The sequence below is a fragment of the Ascaphus truei genome, chromosome 20 (assembly GCF_040206685.1).
Source record: "Ascaphus truei isolate aAscTru1 chromosome 20, aAscTru1.hap1, whole genome shotgun sequence".
NCBI classification, from domain to species: domain Eukaryota; kingdom Metazoa; phylum Chordata; class Amphibia; order Anura; family Ascaphidae; genus Ascaphus; species Ascaphus truei.
The window spans coordinates 26,036,609-26,055,421 of record NC_134502.1 but is presented as its reverse complement, the minus strand read 5'-3'; the positions used below and the strand labels follow the sequence as shown (position 1 = coordinate 26,055,421).

The window sequence follows — 18,813 nt, the reverse complement described above, 5'->3', positions numbered from 1 at the left end:
GGACAGAGCAAGAGAGGGGGACAGAGGTAGGAAGAGGGGGAGACTGGGAGGGAGAGGGGGAGAGAGAGGGGAGGGGAGAGGGAGAGCAATAGAGAGAGGCAGGGAGGGTTTGGGAGGGAGATGGGGAGAGGTGGTGGTTATAGGGAAGGAGAGGGAGAGTTGGGGAGAGGGAGAGAAGGAAGGAGAGGCTGGGAGAGAGAGGGGCAGGGAGAGGGAAGGAGAGGGAGTGAGAGGCGGGAGGGAGAGGAAGGGAGAGAAGGAAGGAGAGGGTTGGAGAGAGAGGGGAAGGGAGAGAGAGAGGGGAGAGAGGGGGGATAAAGGTGAGGTAGGAGAGAGAGGGGAAGGAGGGAGTGGGAGAGAGGGGGGGAGGTAGTGGGAGAGAGGGGGGGAAGGGAGTGGGAGCGATGGCGGGAGGTCGAGAGAGTGAGATGGTGGAGCGGGATGGAGAGGGTGGGGGGGAAATAGAGGGAGGGAGAGAAGGGGGGAAACAGACAGCGGGATGGATAGGTGAAGCAAGAAAGAGGAAGTGAAAGAGGATAGACGAGAGAATTAAGGGATCCCCCCCTCTCTCTCTCTCCCCCTGCCGGACGAAATATTAAATGGCCACTGTACCTGAGATGGCCAATGTACCTGTGATCTTATCCCTGACCAACTTGCAGGACTCGATCTCCCCGATGCTCCCAAACAGGCTCTTGAACTCCTCTTGAGTCATGTTCTGGGGGAGGTAGTTGACAATTAGGTTGGTTTTGCTGTCGTCGGGTAACATGTTGGTACCGTTCAGGATCCCGGTACTGCACGGCCCGTTACTGGTCTGGGTCTCCATGGTGCTGATTATCTGCTGGAGAGAAGAGGAGGGGGGAGAGGGGCCACGTCAGGGCGCTGACGTCATCCAAGGGGCTCTAACCAAAACTGTGATGTCACCCATGTATCTCTAACCGTCTGTGCGGTCATCTGTATGCTTGCAACCATTGGTGATGTCATCCATATGTCTATAACCATCCGTGACACCATACGTCTATAACCATCTGTGATGTCATGCATATGTCTATAACCATCCGTGACACCATACATCTATAACCATCTGTGATGTCATCCATATGTCTATAACCATCTGTGATGTCATCCATACGTCTATAACCATCTGTGATGTCATCCATACGTCTATAACCATCTGTGATGTCATTCATATGTCTATAACCATCTGTGATGTCATCCCTACATCTATAACCATCTGTGATGTCATCCATATATCTATAACCATCTGTGATGTCATCCATATGTCCATAACCATCCGTGACACCATACGTCTATAACCATCTGTGATGTCATCCATATGTCTATAACCATCTGTGATGTCATCCCTACATCTATAACCATCTGTGATGTCATCCATACGTCTATAACCATCTGTGATGTCATTCATATGTCTATAACCATCTGTGATGTCATCCCTACATCTATAACATCTGTGATGTCATCCATATGTCCATAACCATCCGTGACACCATACGTCTATAACCATCTGTGATGTCATCCATATGTCTATAACCATCCGTGACACCATACGTCTATAACCATCTGTGATGTCATCCACATGTCTACAACACAGGCTGTGATGGCATTCATGTGGCCATAACCATCTGTGATGTCATACATATGTATATAACCATCTGTGATGTATTGTATATGTCTATAATTATTTTTGATGTCATCCATGTCTATACCATCTGTGATGCCATACATATTTCTATTATCTTCTGTGATGTCATCCATGTATCTACAACTGTGACTGTGATGTTATCCATGTCTACAATCATGTGTCTACATAATGTGTGTATGTGTGTGTGTGTGTGTGTGTCATCCATATGTCACACGCACAGACATACACACACACGCACAGACATACACACACACACACGCGCACACACACGCACATACATACATACACGCACAAACATACACACACACGCACACACATACACACACGCACAAACACACACATTACAGCGCTGGTAGCGGCGCGAAATCATTCATTTCTTCATCTTCTCCCCTGTTGGTCCACTCCAAGCTCCCTGCCGTGCGCACGCGCGGCATCATTAGAGAATGGCTGGCTATCCTCAGCCAATTAAAACTGCCGCACGCGCGCACAGCGTAGCGCGCGCCCGCACTATAGAACCAGCCGTGTGAATGTGCATTGTATTGTATGTCTTTATTTATATAGCGCCATTAATGTACATAGCGCTTCACAGTAGTAATACATGTGGTACTCAAATAAATAACAGATAATATAAATAACAGATCATGGGAATAAGTGCATCAGACATAAAAGTAACATTAAGGAAGAGGAGTCCCTGCCCCGAGGAGCTTACACTCTAATTGGTGGGTAGGGAGAACGTACAGAGACAGTAGGAGGGAGTTCTGGTAAGTGTGTCTGCAGGGGGCCAAGCTTTATGTATCCTGTGTTCAGAATATCCACAGTGCTATTCATATGCTTCTTTAAGCAAGTGTGTCTTAAGGTGGGTCTTAAAGGTGGATGGAGAGGGTGCTAGTCGGGTACTGAGGGGAAGGGCATTCCAGAGGTGCGGGGCAGAAAGTGAGAAAGGTTTAAGGCGGGAGAGGGCTTTAGATACAAAGGGGGTAGAAAGAAGACATCCTTGAGCAGAACGCAAGAGTCGGGATGGTGCATAACGAGAAATTAGGGCTGAGATGTAAGGAGGGGCAGAAGAGTGTAAAGCTTTAAAAGTGAGGAGAAGAATTGAGTGTGAGATGCGGGATTTGATCGGAAGCCAGGAGAGGGATTTCATGAGGGGAGATGCTGAGACAGATCTAGGAAAGAGTAGAGTGATTCTGGCAGCAGCGTTTAGGATAGATTGTAGGGGAGACAGGTGAGAGGCAGGAAGGCCGGACAGCAGGAGGTTACAGTAATCGAGACGGGAGAGAATGAGGGCCTGAGTCAGAGTTTTAGCAGTCGAGCAACAGAGGAAAGGGCGTATCTTTGTGATATTGCGGAGGAAAAAGCGACAAGTTTTAGAAATGTTTTGAATGTGAGAGAGGAGTCGAATGTGCTCACAAGTGAGATATATATATATATATATATATATATATATATATATATATATATATATATATATATATATATATATGATATAATAATGCTTAGTATCTGGAATCCCCAATCACACTTTCATGATGTCATCAGTGATGTCATTTGTGAATTGAATCCAACCATATAGACAAAAATGCCAGGAAGATAACCTTACCCAATCCAACAAAATGCCAGGGAAAAAAAGGGGGAAGGGGGGGGGGGAGGTGGGAGGGGAAACCCAAAAGAGACGGGAGAAGGAACCAGCATCTGTCAGCCAACAGAAACGGTCTTCCTGTAATTAGCCAAGCAGCCGGGAATAAGCAGGACGGCTTTAACGAGATTTTCACTGCATTATCCCTTAATGAGCCTTCTTATCTGCGGCAGCAGGATTAAAGGAGGGGCGGGAGGGGGGGGGGGGAGAAGGATGGAGGACGTAAAGACCTTAACCCCATTAAAAAGAGACACCCGTTCTGCCCGCCAAATGGTTAACCAGGCCTTATAATACAGTAAGTGCGACAAACAGAATAGGAAAGGAAATCTCTGCCCCAGAGACGTGTGTGTGTGTGTGTGTGTGTGTGTATATATATATATATATATTATATATATATATATTATATATATATATATATATATATATATATATATATATATATATATATAATCATAACCTATCCCTTGCTTCATTTTTGCATAGCCAGTATAACCAACCCCACACTGATGAGACCCATTAAGGTTGAAACGGCTGTCTGTGGGTGGGTTTGCTGGCTATGCATCTTAACCCTGGCTGTGCTCAAAGCTGTGACCATGCAGCAAGCTTAAGCCTATAGGGGACCATGTTTATGGTTTTGAATCAAAAGGTGGCACTGTGTGCTCATTTGCATGTCATTTCCAAGAATCCCTTGCAATAAATATATGAAGTCTCCCTCTGGGCACTACTAATTCATGCAAGGGGGTTAACAGGCTTAATGGGTTAACTGTGCGCGCTCACTCAGGTTAATCCCCTCCCCATCATGTGATGAAGGATAGCCACTCCTCAGTAGGTCTCGTGACCAGTGTCATCATCATAAGGAGATGGGAGGGTGTATATAGCTCCCCCTCAGTGTTCTAGAAGCAGGTTCCTGGGAGTTCTGGCAGAGAGCCTCACTGTGAGTCATGTAATTTTGTGTGTATAGTTATGTGTGTTAAGAGTGTCCCGTCACCATTTGTTGTTTTCAGTCAAGGAACGTGCCCTATGTAGTTAGCGCCTACAGTGATGGCCCACGGTTGTTCGCAGGCAAGAAGAGAAGTGAGCGTGTGCTCAGCAGGGAGTTCTCAGAGTACTAGCTATATAATAATGCAGGGAGGAGGAAGGCAGTACACAGAGTAACGGGATACTGATCCCTGAGGAAAGTGTATTCCCCAGCGTGGGAGTGAGAGGTACCAGGGGAAGAAGGACAGAGTATAAGTACCCCCCCAGCGTGGGAGTGAGAGGTACCAGGGGAAGAAGCACAGAGTATACTGCACCGACACACTTTATTCGAGCAAATACCCGGTATGTACCTGGCAGATACCTGGAATGCGCCGCTCCTAACCTCTGGCAAGCCCCGTTGCATTTGCCTTCCCAGCCTGGGTTCATGCCTGGCTGATGGGCGGCTGATCTGTTAAATGATAATGATTAGGATATAATAGGCTGCAATGCTTCACGTGTCTACCAGATGGCATAAATTCATGAATTGTAATGCAGTATATATATATGTACTGTGCAGTATTGCAGCCAGCGGGAATAAAATGCTTCAATCCCTGCCGGAAAATAACTCAATGCACTCGGGCAGAAAACAGTCACAAACCTCAAAACACCCGGGTTTACCCGAATTCGTGGGACTAGCCGAGCTCGAATAAAGTGTGTCGCCAGTGTAAGTACCTCCCCAGTGTGGGAGTGAGAGGTACCAGGGGAAGAAGCACAGAGTATAAGTACCTCCCCCAGTGTGGGAGTGAGAGGTACCAGGGGAAGAAGCACAGAGTATAAGTACCTCCCCCAGCGTGGGAGTGAGAGGTACCAGGGGAAGAAGCACAGAGTATAAGTACCTCCCCAGCGTGGGAGTGAGAGGTACCAGGGGAAGAAGCACAGAGTATAAGTACCTCCCCCAGCGTGGGAGTGAGAGGTACCAGGGGAAGAAGCACAGAGTATAAGTACCTCCCCCAGCGTGGGAGTGAGAGGTACCAGGGGAAGAAGCACAGAGTATAAGTACCTCCCCCAGCGTGGGAGTGAGAGGTACCAGGGGAAGAAGCACAGAGTATAAGTACCTCCCCAGCGTGAGAGTGAGAGGTACCAGGGGAAGAAGCACAGAGTATAAGTACCTCCCCCAGCATGGGAGCGAGAGGTACCAGGGGAAGAAGCACAGAGTATAAGTACCCCCCCCAGCATGGGAGTGAGAGGTACCAGGGGAAGAAGCACAGAGTATAAGTACCTCCCCCAGCGTGGGAGTGAGAGGTACCAGGGGAAGAAGCACAGAGTATAAGTACCTCCCCAGCGTGGGAGTGAGAGGTACCAGGGGAAGAAGCACAGAGTATAAGTACCTCCCCCAGCGTGGGAGTGAGAGGTACCAGGGGAAGAAGCACAGAGTATAAGTACCTCCCCAGCGTGGGAGTGAGAGGTACCAGGGGAAGAAGCACAGAGTATAAGTACCTCCCCCAGCGTGGGAGTGAGAGGTACCAGGGGAAGAAGCACAGAGTATAAGTACCTCCCCAGCGTGGGAGCGAGAGGTACCAGGGGAAGAAGCACAGAGTATAAGTACCCCCCCCCCCCCAGTGTGGGAGTGAGAGGTACCAGGGGAAGAAGCACAGAGTATAAGTACCTCCCCAGCGTGAGAGTGAGAGGTACCAGGGGAAGAAGCACAGAGTATAAGTACCTCCCCAGCCTGGGAGTGAGAGGTACCAGGGGAAGAAGCACAGAGTATAAGTACCTCCCCAGCGTGGGAGTGAGAGGTACCAGGGGAAGAAGCACAGAGTATAAGTACCTCCCCAGCGTGGGAGTGAGAGGTACCAGGGGAAGAAGCACAGAGTATAAGTACCTCCCCCAGCGTGGGAGTGAGAGGTACCAGGGGAAGAAGCACAGAGTATAAGTACCTCCCCCAGCGTGGGAGTGAGGGGTACCAGGGGAAGAAGCACAGAGTATAAGTACCTCCCCCAGCGTGGGAGAGAGAGGTACCAGGGGAAGAAGCACAGAGTATAAGTACCTCCCCCAGCGTGGGAGCGAGAGGTACCAGGGGAAGAAGCACAGAGTATAAGTACCTCCCCCAGCGTGGGAGTGAGAGGTACCAGGGGAAGAAGCACAGAGTATAAGTACCTCCCCAGCGTGGGAGCGAGAGGTACCAGGGGAAGAAGCACAGAGTATAAGTACCCCCCCCCCCCCCAGCGTGGGAGTGAGAGGTACCAGGGGAAGAAGCACAGAGTATAAGTACCCCCGCCAGCGTGGGAGTGAGAGGTACCAGGGGAAGAAGCACAGAGTATAAGTACCTCCCCCAGCGTGGGAGTGAGAGGTACCAGGGGAAGAAGCACAGAGTATAAGTACCTCCCCCAGCGTGGGAGTGAGAGGTACCAGGGGAAGAAGCACAGAGTATAAGTACCTCCCCCAGCGTGGGAGTGAGAGGTACCAGGGGAAGAAGCACAGAGTATAAGTACCTCCCCAGCGTGGGAGTGAGAGGTACCAGGGGAAGAAGCACAGAGTATAAGTACCCCCCCAGTGTGGGAGTGAGAGGTACCAGGGGAAGAAGCACAGAGTATAAGTACCTCCCCAGCGTGGGAGTGAGAGGTACCAGGGGAAGAAGCACAGAGTATAAGTACCTCCCCCAGCGTGGGAGTGAGAGGTACCAGGGGAAGAAGCACAGAGTATAAGTACCTCCCCAGCGTGGGAGTGAGAGGTACCAGGGGAAGAAGCACAGAGTATAAGTACCTCCCCAGCGTGGGAGTGAGAGGTACCAGGGGAAGAAGCACAGAGTATAAGTACCTCCCCAGCGTGGGAGTGAGAGGTACCAGGGGAAGAAGCACAGAGTATAAGTACCTCCCCAGCGTGGGAGCGAGAGGTACCAGGGGAAGAAGCACAGAGTATAAGTACCCCCCCAGCGCGGGAGTGAGAGGTACCAGGGGAAGAAGCACAGAGTATAAGTACCTCCCCAGCGTGGGAGTGAGAGGTACCAGGGGAAGAAGCACAGAGTATAAGTACCTCCCCAGCGTGGGAGTGAGAGGTACCAGGGGAAGAAGCACAGAGTATAAGTACCTCCCCCAGCGTGGGAGTGAGAGGTACCAGGGGAAGAAGCACAGAGTATAAGTACCCCCCCAGCGTGGGAGTGAGAGGTACCAGGGGAAGAAGCACAGAGTATAAGTACCTCCCCAGTGCGGGAGTGAGGGGTACCAGGGGAAGAAGCACAGAGTATAAGTACCTCCCCCAGCGTGGGAGTGAGAGGTACCAGGGGAAGAAGCACAGAGTATAAGTACCCCCCCAGCGTGGGAGTGAGAGGTACCAGGGGAAGAAGCACAGAGTATAAGTACCTCCCCAGCGTGGGAGTGAGAGGTACCAGGGGAAGAAGCACAGAGTATAAGTACCTCCCCCAGCGTGGGAGTGAGAGGTACCAGGGGAAGAAGCACAGAGTATAAGTACCTCCCCCAGCGTGGGAGTGAGAGGTACCAGGGGAAGAAGCACAGAGTATAAGTACCCCCCCAGCGTGGGAGTGAGAGGTACCAGGGGAAGAAGCACAGAGTATAAGTACCTCCCCAGCGTGGGAGTGAGAGGTACCAGGGGAAGAAGCACAGAGTATAAGTACCTCCCCAGCGTGGGAGTGAGGTGTACCAGGGGAAGAAGCACAGAGTATAAGTACCTCCCCCAGCGTGGGAGTGAGAGGTACCAGGGGAAGAAGCACAGAGTATAAGTACCTCCCCAGCGTGGGAGTGAGAGGTACCAGGGGAAGAAGCACAGAGTATAAGTACCTCCCCCAGCGTGGGAGTGAGAGGTACCAGGGGAAGAAGCACAGAGTATAAGTACCTCCCCAGCGTGGGAGTGAGAGGTACCAGGGGAAGAAGCACAGAGTATAAGTACCTCCCCAGCGTGGGAGCGAGAGGTACCAGGGGAAGAAGCACAGAGTATAAGTACCTCCCCAGCGTGGGAGTGAGAGGTACCAGGGGAAGAAGCACAGAGTATAAGTACCTCCCCAGTGTGGGAGTGAGAGGTACCAGGGGAAGAAGCACAGAGTATAAGTACCTCCCCCAGCGTGGGAGCGAGAGGTAACAGGGGAAGAAGCACAGAGTATAAGTACCTCCCCAGCGTGGGAGTGAGAGGTACCAGGGGAAGAAGCACAGAGTATAAGTACCCCCCCAGCGTGGGAGTGAGAGGTACCAGGGGAAGAAGCACAGAGTATAAGTATCTCCCCAGCGTGGGAGTGAGAGGTACCAGGGGAAGAAGCACAGAGTATAAGTACCTCCCCAGCGTGGGAGTGAGAGGTACCAGGGGAAGAAGCACAGAGTATAAGTACCTCCCCAGCGTGGGAGTGAGAGGTACCAGGGGAAGAAGCACAGAGTATAAGTACCTCCCCAGCGTGGGAGCGAGAGGTACCAGGGGAAGAAGCACAGAGTATAAGTACCTCCCCAGCGTGGGAGTGAGAGGTACCAGGGGAAGAAGCACAGAGTATAAGTACCTCCCCAGCGTGGGAGTGAGAGGTACCAGGGGAAGAAGCACAGAGTATAAGTACCTCCCCAGCGTGGGAGTGAGAGGTACCAGGGGAAGAAGCACAGAGTATAAGTACCTCCCCCAGCGTGGGAGTGAGAGGTACCAGGGGAAGAAGCACAGAGTATAAGTACCTCCCCCAGCGTGGGAGTGAGAGGTACCAGGGGAAGAAGCACAGAGTATAAGTACCTCCCCAGCGTGGGAGTGAGAGGTACCAGGGGAAGAAGCACAGAGTATAAGTACCTCCCCAGCGTGGGAGTGAGAGGTACCAGGGGAAGAAGCACAGAGTATAAGTACCTCCCCCAGCGTGGGAGTGAGAGGTACCAGGGGAAGAAGCACAGAGTATAAGTACCTCCCCAGCGTGGGAGTAAGGGGTACCAGGGGAAGAAGCACAGAGTATAAGTACCTCCCCAGCGTGGGAGTGAGAGGTACCAGGGGAAGAAGCACAGAGTATAAGTACCTCCCCCAGCGTGGGAGTGAGAGGTACCAGGGGAAGAAGCACAGAGTATAAGTACCTCCCCAGCGTGGGAGTGAGAGGTACCAGGGGAAGAAGCACAGAGTATAAGTACCTCCCCAGCGTGGGAGTGAGAGGTACCAGGGGAAGAAGCACAGAGTATAAGTACCCCCCCAGTGTGGGAGTGAGAGGTACCAGGGGAAGAAGCACAGAGTATAAGTACCCCCCCAGCGTGGGAGTGAGAGGTACCAGGGGAAGAAGCACAGAGTATAAGTACCTCCCCAGTGTGGGAGTGAGAGGTACCAGGGGAAGAAGCACAGAGTATAAGTACCTCCCCCAGCGTGGGAGTGAGAGGTACCAGGGGAAGAAGCACAGAGTATAAGTACCTCCCCAGCGTGGGAGTGAGAGGTACCAGGGGAAGAAGCACAGAGTATAAGTACCTCCCCAGCGTGGGAGTGAGAGGTACCAGGGGAAGAAGCACAGAGTATAAGTACCCCCCCAGCGTGGGAGTGAGAGGTACCAGGGGAAGAAGCACAGAGTATAAGTACCTCCCCAGCGTGGGAGTGAGAGGTACCAGGGGAAGAAGCACAGAGTATAAGTACCTCCCCAGCGTGGGAGTGAGAGGTACCAGGGGAAGAAGCACAGAGTATAAGTACCTCCCCAGTGTGGGAGTGAGAGGTACCAGGGGAAGAAGCACAGAGTATAAGTACCTCCCCCAGCGTGGGAGTGAGAGGTACCAGGGGAAGAAGCACAGAGTATAAGTACCTCCCCAGCGTGGGAGTGAGAGGTACCAGGGGAAGAAGCACAGAGTATAAGTACCTCCCCAGCGTGGGAGTGAGAGGTACCAGGGGAAGAAGCACAGAGTATAAGTACCCCCCCAGTGTGGGAGTGAGAGGTACCAGGGGAAGAAGCACAGAGTATAAGTACCTCCCCAGCGTGGGAGTGAGAGGTACCAGGGGAAGAAGCACAGAGTATAAGTACCTCCCCCAGCGTGGGAGTGAGGGGTACCAGGGGAAGAAGCACAGAGTATAAGTACCTCCCCAGCGTGGGAGTGAGAGGTACCAGGGGAAGAAGCACAGAGTATAAGTACCTCCCCAGCGTGGGAGTGAGAGGTACCAGGGGAAGAAGCACAGAGTATAAGTACCTCCCCAGCGTGGGAGTGAGAGGTACCAGGGGAAGAAGCACAGAGTATAAGTACCTCCCCCAGCGTGGGAGTGAGAGGTACCAGGGGAAGAAGCACAGAGTATAAGTACCTCCCCAGCGTGGGAGTGAGAGGTACCAGGGGAAGAAGCACAGAGTATAAGTACCTCCCCCAGCGTGGGAGTGAGAGGTACCAGGGGAAGAAGCACAGAGTATAAGTACCTCCCCAGCGTGGGAGTGAGAGGTACCAGGGGAAGAAGCACAGAGTATAAGTACCCCCCCAGCGTGGGAGTGAGAGGTACCAGGGGAAGAAGCACAGAGTATAAGTACCTCCCCAGCGTGGGAGTGAGAGGTACCAGGGGAAGAAGCACAGAGTATAAGTACCTCCCCAGCGTGGGAGTGAGAGGTACCAGGGGAAGAAGCACAGAGTATAAGTACCTCCCCCAGCGTGGGAGTGAGGGGTACCAGGGGAAGAAGCACAGAGTATAAGTACCTCCCCCAGCGTGGGAGTGAGAGGTACCAGGGGAAGAAGCACAGAGTATAAGTACCTCCCCCAGCGTGGGAGTGAGAGGTACCAGGGGAAGAAGCACAGAGTATAAGTACCTCCCCAGCGTGGGAGCGAGAGGTACCAGGGGAAGAAGCACAGAGTATAAGTACCTCCCCAGCGTGGGAGCGAGAGGTACCAGGGGAAGAAGCACAGAGTATAAGTACCTCCCCAGCGTGGGAGCGAGAGGTACCAGGGGAAGAAGCACAGAGTATAAGTACCTCCCCCAGCGTGGGAGCGAGAGGTACCAGGGGAAGAAGCACAGAGTATAAGTACCTCCCCAGCGTGGGAGTGAGAGGTACCAGGGGAAGAAGCACAGAGTATAAGTACCTCCCCCAGCGTGGGAGTGAGAGGTACCAGGGGAAGAAGCACAGAGTATAAGTACCTCCCCAGCGTGGGAGTGAGAGGTACCAGGGGAAGAAGCACAGAGTATAAGTACCCCCCCAGCGTGGGAGTGAGAGGTACCAGGGGAAGAAGCACAGAGTATAAGTACCTCCCCAGCGTGGGAGTGAGAGGTACCAGGGGAAGAAGCACAGAGTATAAGTACCTCCCCCAGCGTGGGAGTGAGGGGTACCAGGGGAAGAAGCACAGAGTATAAGTACCTCCCCCAGCGTGGGAGTGAGAGGTACCAGGGGAAGAAGCACAGAGTATAAGTACCTCCCCCAGCGTGGGAGTGAGAGGTACCAGGGGAAGAAGCACAGAGTATAAGTACCTCCCCAGCGTGGGAGTGAGAGGTACCAGGGGAAGAAGCACAGAGTATAAGTACCTCCCCAGCGTGGGAGTGAGAGGTACCAGGGGAAGAAGCACAGAGTATAAGTACCTCCCCAGCGTGGGAGTGAGAGGTACCAGGGGAAGAAGCACAGAGTATAAGTACCTCCCCCAGCGTGGGAGTGAGAGGTACCAGGGGAAGAAGCACAGAGTATAAGTACCTCCCCCAGCGTGGGAGTGAGAGGTACCAGGGGAAGAAGCACAGAGTATAAGTACCTCCCCAGCGTGGGAGTGAGAGGTACCAGGGGAAGAAGCACAGAGTATAAGTACCTCCCCAGCGTGGGAGTGAGAGGTACCAGGGGAAGAAGCACAGAGTATAAGTACCTCCCCCAGCGTGGGAGTGAGAGGTACCAGGGGAAGAAGCACAGAGTATAAGTACCTCCCCAGCGTGGGAGTAAGGGGTACCAGGGGAAGAAGCACAGAGTATAAGTACCTCCCCAGCGTGGGAGTGAGAGGTACCAGGGGAAGAAGCACAGAGTATAAGTACCTCCCCCAGCGTGGGAGTGAGAGGTACCAGGGGAAGAAGCACAGAGTATAAGTACCTCCCCAGCGTGGGAGTGAGAGGTACCAGGGGAAGAAGCACAGAGTATAAGTACCTCCCCAGCGTGGGAGTGAGAGGTACCAGGGGAAGAAGCACAGAGTATAAGTACCCCCCCAGTGTGGGAGTGAGAGGTACCAGGGGAAGAAGCACAGAGTATAAGTACCCCCCCAGCGTGGGAGTGAGAGGTACCAGGGGAAGAAGCACAGAGTATAAGTACCTCCCCAGCGTGGGAGTGAGAGGTACCAGGGGAAGAAGCACAGAGTATAAGTACCTCCCCCAGCGTGGGAGTGAGAGGTACCAGGGGAAGAAGCACAGAGTATAAGTACCTCCCCAGCGTGGGAGTGAGAGGTACCAGGGGAAGAAGCACAGAGTATAAGTACCTCCCCAGCGTGGGAGTGAGAGGTACCAGGGGAAGAAGCACAGAGTATAAGTACCCCCCCAGCGTGGGAGTGAGAGGTACCAGGGGAAGAAGCACAGAGTATAAGTACCTCCCCAGCGTGGGAGTGAGAGGTACCAGGGGAAGAAGCACAGAGTATAAGTACCTCCCCAGCGTGGGAGTGAGAGGTACCAGGGGAAGAAGCACAGAGTATAAGTACCTCCCCAGCGTGGGAGTGAGAGGTACCAGGGGAAGAAGCACAGAGTATAAGTACCTCCCCCAGCGTGGGAGTGAGAGGTACCAGGGGAAGAAGCACAGAGTATAAGTACCTCCCCAGCGTGGGAGTGAGAGGTACCAGGGGAAGAAGCACAGAGTATAAGTACCTCCCCAGCGTGGGAGTGAGAGGTACCAGGGGAAGAAGCACAGAGTATAAGTACCTCCCCAGCGTGGGAGTGAGAGGTACCAGGGGAAGAAGCACAGAGTATAAGTACCTCCCCAGCGTGGGAGTGAGAGGTACCAGGGGAAGAAGCACAGAGTATAAGTACCTCCCCCAGCGTGGGAGTGAGGGGTACCAGGGGAAGAAGCACAGAGTATAAGTACCTCCCCAGCGTGGGAGTGAGAGGTACCAGGGGAAGAAGCACAGAGTATAAGTACCTCCCCCAGCGTGGGAGTGAGAGGTACCAGGGGAAGAAGCACAGAGTATAAGTACCTCCCCAACGTGGGAGTGAGAGGTACCAGGGGAAGAAGCACAGAGTATAAGTACCTCCCCAGCGTGGGAGTGAGAGGTACCAGGGGAAGAAGCACAGAGTATAAGTACCCCCCCAGCGTGGGAGTGAGAGGTACCAGGGGAAGAAGCTCCATCCTTATTCTATCTGCATATCCACGTCTGACCAGGTGTGACACTGAGCCCAGCCTGCACCCACCCAGCACCCTGACCAGGTGTGACACTGAGCCCAGCCTGCACTGACCCAGCACCCTGACCAGGTGTGACACTGAGCCCAGACTGCACCCACCCAGCACCCTGACCAGGTGTGACACTGAGCCCAGCCTGCACTGACCCAGCACCCTGACCAGGTGTGACACTGAGCCCAGCCTGCACCCACCCAGCACCCTGACCAGGTGTGAGACTGAGCCCAGCCTGCACCCACCCAGCACCCTGACCAGGTGTGAGACTGAGCCCAGCCTGCACCCACCCAGCACCCTGACCAGGTGTGAGACTGAGCCCAGCCTGCACCCACCCAGCACCCTGACCAGGTGTGAGACTGAGCCCAGCCTGCACCCACCCAGCACCCTGACCAGGTGTGACACTGAGCCCAGCCTGCACCCACCCAGCACCCTGACCAGGTGTGAGACTGAGCCCAGCCTGCACTGACCCAGCACCCTGACCAGGTGTGACACTGAGCCCAGCCTGCACCCACCCAGCACCCTGACCAGGTGTGAGACTGAGCCCAGCCTGCACCCACCCAGCACCCTGACAAGGTGTGAGACTGAGCCCAGACTGCACCCACCCAGCACCCTGAGCAGGTGTGAGACTGAGCCCAGACTGCACCCACCCAGGACCCTGAGCAGATGTGAGACTGAGCCCAGACTGTTATGGAACAAGAGCCACATTTCTGACTCACCCCCCTCTCTCCTTTGCAGTTTCTGCCTGTCAGATTTTATTCCCAGCTGCATGGAGTCTGCAGACACATACTGTGCCTGCGTGGCTTGCAACAATGTTGCACTCCTTGCCTGCGAGCATGACATCAGTGAGCTGCTACAGCAGTCTCTGAGATCCTCACCAGAATGGGCTAGTCTGCCCCCCCTCCTGTTTGTTCAGACATGGTCTGCCCCTAGACTTTTCCTTTGCCCACACCGCACCTCACTTTCTTTTCAACCCTGGAGACAGTGAGTAAAGAACCTTTCTCTGTTTATAACCCTTGGTGAGGCCATCTCTTTTTACCGGTTCCTAACTAATAATCACCACTACACACCATCCACAAGTATCTGTACCCTGCTACCTTTTCCCAATAAAGTGGAGGAAATATTACAGGACTTGGAGTGATTTAAAAGGGAACTGTGTTAATGCTATCGGGAGCCATTCATACCAACGTGACCCTGGCTTCAGAATAGTAAAAAGAGGACCGTGTGCCTTGGGAAATACACACAGAGGAGCTGCTACCCACAGCCTTTATGCTAAAGATACAAGCGAGCAGCTTACGTAGCAAATAAATAAACAGCAGTCTCTCACCACATTGCACAAGCACGTTGCTACACAGAGCCACAAGCCTCTACACAGCAAACTACCACAGCTTTATGCAAAGACAGTGAGCAGCCTTACTTTGCTAATACTACACAAAGGAATCACACAGCAGCTACTACTCAAAGACTTTATGCTATACAGAATAGTCTCTACACCCCAGGACAAGCAGCAGCTTCACTCTGCCAGACAGGGCAGCAAGCTTTATACAGCAAACTGCACACAGCCTTGCAACAAACAGTGCTTCTCTCACAATTACTAATTGCCTTTCTCTCTGTCTGAGTCCACCCGCTGCTCAGCCCCACAGTGAGGAGCCAACGGACATCTGTAAGTACAGCTACCCCAACGCTGCACGCTGCAGGACACCGCTCGGCATCATCTGAGACAGACGCCCATCGCTGACAGGTAAAAGACCGCACGCCACACGCACTGGCAAAGGCCTACACACACCTACAGCATGGCAGAACTCAGAGCCTCACCAGACATCACGCAGGAAAGCGATCTCTCAGACACAGAGACCGCTGCGCAACTGCAACAGGCGCAGGCAGGCGCAAGGCCTAAACGGACAGTCACACTGACACAAAAGGCCCGCGAAAAATATGAGAGCGACATTGAAGCACACCGCGAAAGGTTAGAGAAGGCCTGGGAGGACACTGGTCGTGAAATATGTAACGTTGCAAGCACTAGTGATCAGGAGAAACAAATTAGGCAAGCTATAGCCCAATTGAGGTCAAGTCACAAACGTTACCAAATGCTGTCACAAACATATCTCGCCTACCTAAAAAGAATTAACACAGAGGAAAGCCTCAGCGAACGCGACCAGCAGGAGGCAACTGACCTGGAGCGTGACGGCTTCGTGCAGACCACTATTACTGAGGCCGAAGACCAGAGAAAAGACCTTTTGCTGGAAACTGCATCGCAGCGCTCAAGCATATCCAGACACTCATCAAGGTCAGCAAGATCAGTGCAATCTCACGCGTCTAGCGCAAGCGCGAGCGCTACCAAGGCGCGAGCCACCGCAGAGGCCGCACGTGCCAGGGCCGAATATGGTCGAAGAGAGGCAGCCGTAAGGGCAGAAAGAGCCAAATTAGACGCGGATCTAGAGGCACTCAATCAAGAGAAGGAAGCCGCTGCCGCCATAGCCCAAGCCGAAGTCCTAGAAGCAGCTGTGAGACAGGACGGCGGGGAGCTACCGTACAGACGGATTGCCTCAGAGGATCCAGCCCAACGCACTGAAGACTACGTAAGGAGCCTCTCCAGTGTAAACACCAGCGCGCCATATCAACACGGAGGGAGCGACACCACAGACAACGAAGACTCGCTAGGACCACGAGGAGAAGACGTTGCTCCGTCAATGGCACACGCTGCCTGGGATAGCCACAGCCGCAACAGTGATCCACACGCCAGAGCGCACACGGATGCACCACAACAGGCTCGTAATCCAGGTACACCCACGCGGGAGAAAACAGCCCCTCACACTGGTCAGCAGCCATCACGCGTCCACGCCAAGGAAGAGGCGACCGCACAGACCGTCCCAGCAACTACCTCAGAACGGGGCAAACGCGCCGACGTCTCAGGTCTGACAGACATAGCCAAGTACATGATCCGGCGCGACTTGGTGCACGCAGGACTCATCAGCTTCGACGACCGCCCTGAGAACTACCGGACGTGGAAGTTCACGTTCAAAGACGCAATCGACAGCTTGGACTTCTCAGCAAGGGAAGAGCTCAACCTGTTAGTTAAGTTCTTGGGGAACGTATCCAGGGAGCAAGCGCAGAGACTTCGGACGGCAAATGCACATCAACCCCAAGTAGGTCTGGACCTAGTGTGGGAAAGGCTAGAAGAGACCTATGGCAGCCCTGAAGCAGTCGAGGATTCACTCTTCAAAAGAATCGAGAGCTTCCCCAAGATCACGAATAAAGACTACTCGAAGTTACGAGATCTTGGAGACCTGCTGCAAGAACTGGAGTTCGCAAGGAAAGACCATTCCTTAATAGGTCTCAACGCCCTAGATTCAGCTCGTGGAGTGAGACCCATCCTGGAGAAGCTACCCTTCAACCTCCAAGAAAGGTGGCTTTCACAAGGTTCCAAATACAAAAGGGAGAAGCAGGTTGTCTTCCCCCCATTCTCATTCTTCGTGAGCTTCATCTGCGAAGCGGCAAAGACAAGAAACGACCCCAGCTTCATCTTAGGTGCGCAAACCACATCCAGCGCCAGCCACCCGAGGAACGAAAGGTCAACAGCAAGGTGCAAGGACTCCAGAACACCCATCTCGGTCCACAGGACGGACGTGCCCCCTACGACCCACGCGAGTCCCAGCCAGACGGCCGACAGGGACAAAAAACCAAGGGACCTTAACAAAGAATGCCCTATCCACAAAAAGCCGCATCCACTTAACAAGTGCTTCGGATTCAGGATGAAACCCATAGAGGAGCGAAAGAACCTACTCAGGGAATGGGGAGCCTGTTTCAAATGTTGTGCTTCCACAACTCATTTATTCAAGGACTGCAAAGAAGCTATGAAATGCACAGAGTGCGATAGCGACAGGCACATAGCCGCTCTACACCCGGAAGCTATGAAGCCCAAAGCAAGCAAAGCCCCTAACCCTCCGACAAAGCAGGGCAGGGAGGAAGAAGTGGGAGACACACCCCCCCCGACGTCAGTAGCATCCAAATGCACAGAAGTATGCGGAGAAGGAAACGACGGTAGATCTTGCTCTAAAATATGTCTGGTAGCAGTGCACCCAGAGGGACAACCCCAAAGAGCCAAACGGATGTATGCAATCATCGACGACCAGAGCAACCGATCGCTGGTCAGGTCAGAATTCTTCGATATGTTCAACATACAAGACAGTACTTCTCCTTACACTCTCAGAACGTGCGCAGGGCGAATGGAGACTACAGGGAGAAGAGTGAATGGCTACACCATATGCTCAATAGACGGCAAAGTGAGCATGCCCCTTCCCACACTCATCGAGTGCAATCACATGGCAGAAGATAGGACTGAGATCCCCACGCCAGACGTGGCGCGACACCATCCCCATCTAAAAACCATTGCCGATCATATCCCACCTCTAGACGAAGATGCCCAGATCCTGCTGCTACTTGGCAGAGACATCATGAGAGCACACAAGATCCGCGAACAGCGAAATGGGGACCACAACGGCCCAAGCGCTCAAAGGCTCGATCTAGGATGGGTGGTAGTGGGAGAAGTATGCATAGACAGGATACGAGGACCCGACAACGTAGGCGCCCTACAGACGAACTTGTTGGAAAACGGTCGTATATCCCACTTCAAACCTTGTCCGAACCACTTTCAGGTCCACGAGAAGCTCGAGACCAAAAGGAACTACGGAGACGCGCCTGTGGCAAGAAAATACCCCGATGACCTAGGGAGTACAGTGTTCCAGACAACAAAGGACGACGACAAACAGGCGCCATCAATGGAAGACAAAGAATTCTTGAGGTTAATGGATAAGGAGCTCTTCAAGGACGAATTGGGCAGTTGGGTGGCCCCACTACCTTTCCGCTCGCCAAGAAGACGCCTCCCAAACAACAGAGACCATGCTATGTCTAGGCTCGCTTCGCTCCGCCGTAACCTACAAAGGAAACCGGAGACCAAGGAACACTTTGTGGCCTTCATGCAAAAAATCTTCCACAGTGGCCATGCAGAGTCGGCGCCCCCACTGAAAGAAGGCGAAGAATGCTGGTACCTCCCGTCGTTTGGCGTCTACCACCCCCAGAAACCTGGCCAAATCCGAGTGGTATTCGACTCCAGTGCCCAGCATCAGGGAGTCTCCCTAAACGATGTTCTCCTCACCGGGCCGGATCTGACAAACAGTCTTCTGGGAGTGCTGATCCGCTTCCGCAAGGAACCTATCGCTGTAACCGCAGACATTCAACAGATGTTCCACTGCTTCCTTGTGCGAGAAGACAACCGTAACTACCTAAGATTCCTGTGGTACCAAGATG

The 18,813-nt window shown here is 53.0% G+C and overlaps 1 protein-coding gene across 9 annotated transcripts in view; it reads right to left on the bottom strand.

Moving 5' to 3' along the window:
* The window catches only part of ELAVL3 (ELAV like RNA binding protein 3), a 94,979-nt gene that overhangs the window by 52,513 nt on the left and 23,653 nt on the right, over positions 1 to 18,813 (bottom strand). For 4 of the 9 annotated variants that reach the window (XM_075577526.1, XM_075577529.1, XM_075577530.1 and 1 more), the window contains exon 2: positions 631 to 838. In XM_075577526.1, the coding sequence (XP_075433641.1) occupies positions 631 to 838 (208 nt within the window). Of the gene's footprint in view, positions 1 to 612; positions 839 to 18,813 lie in introns of all 9 variants that reach the window. The other 5 variants (XM_075577524.1, XM_075577527.1, XM_075577528.1 and 2 more) reach the window with 2 other exon arrangements.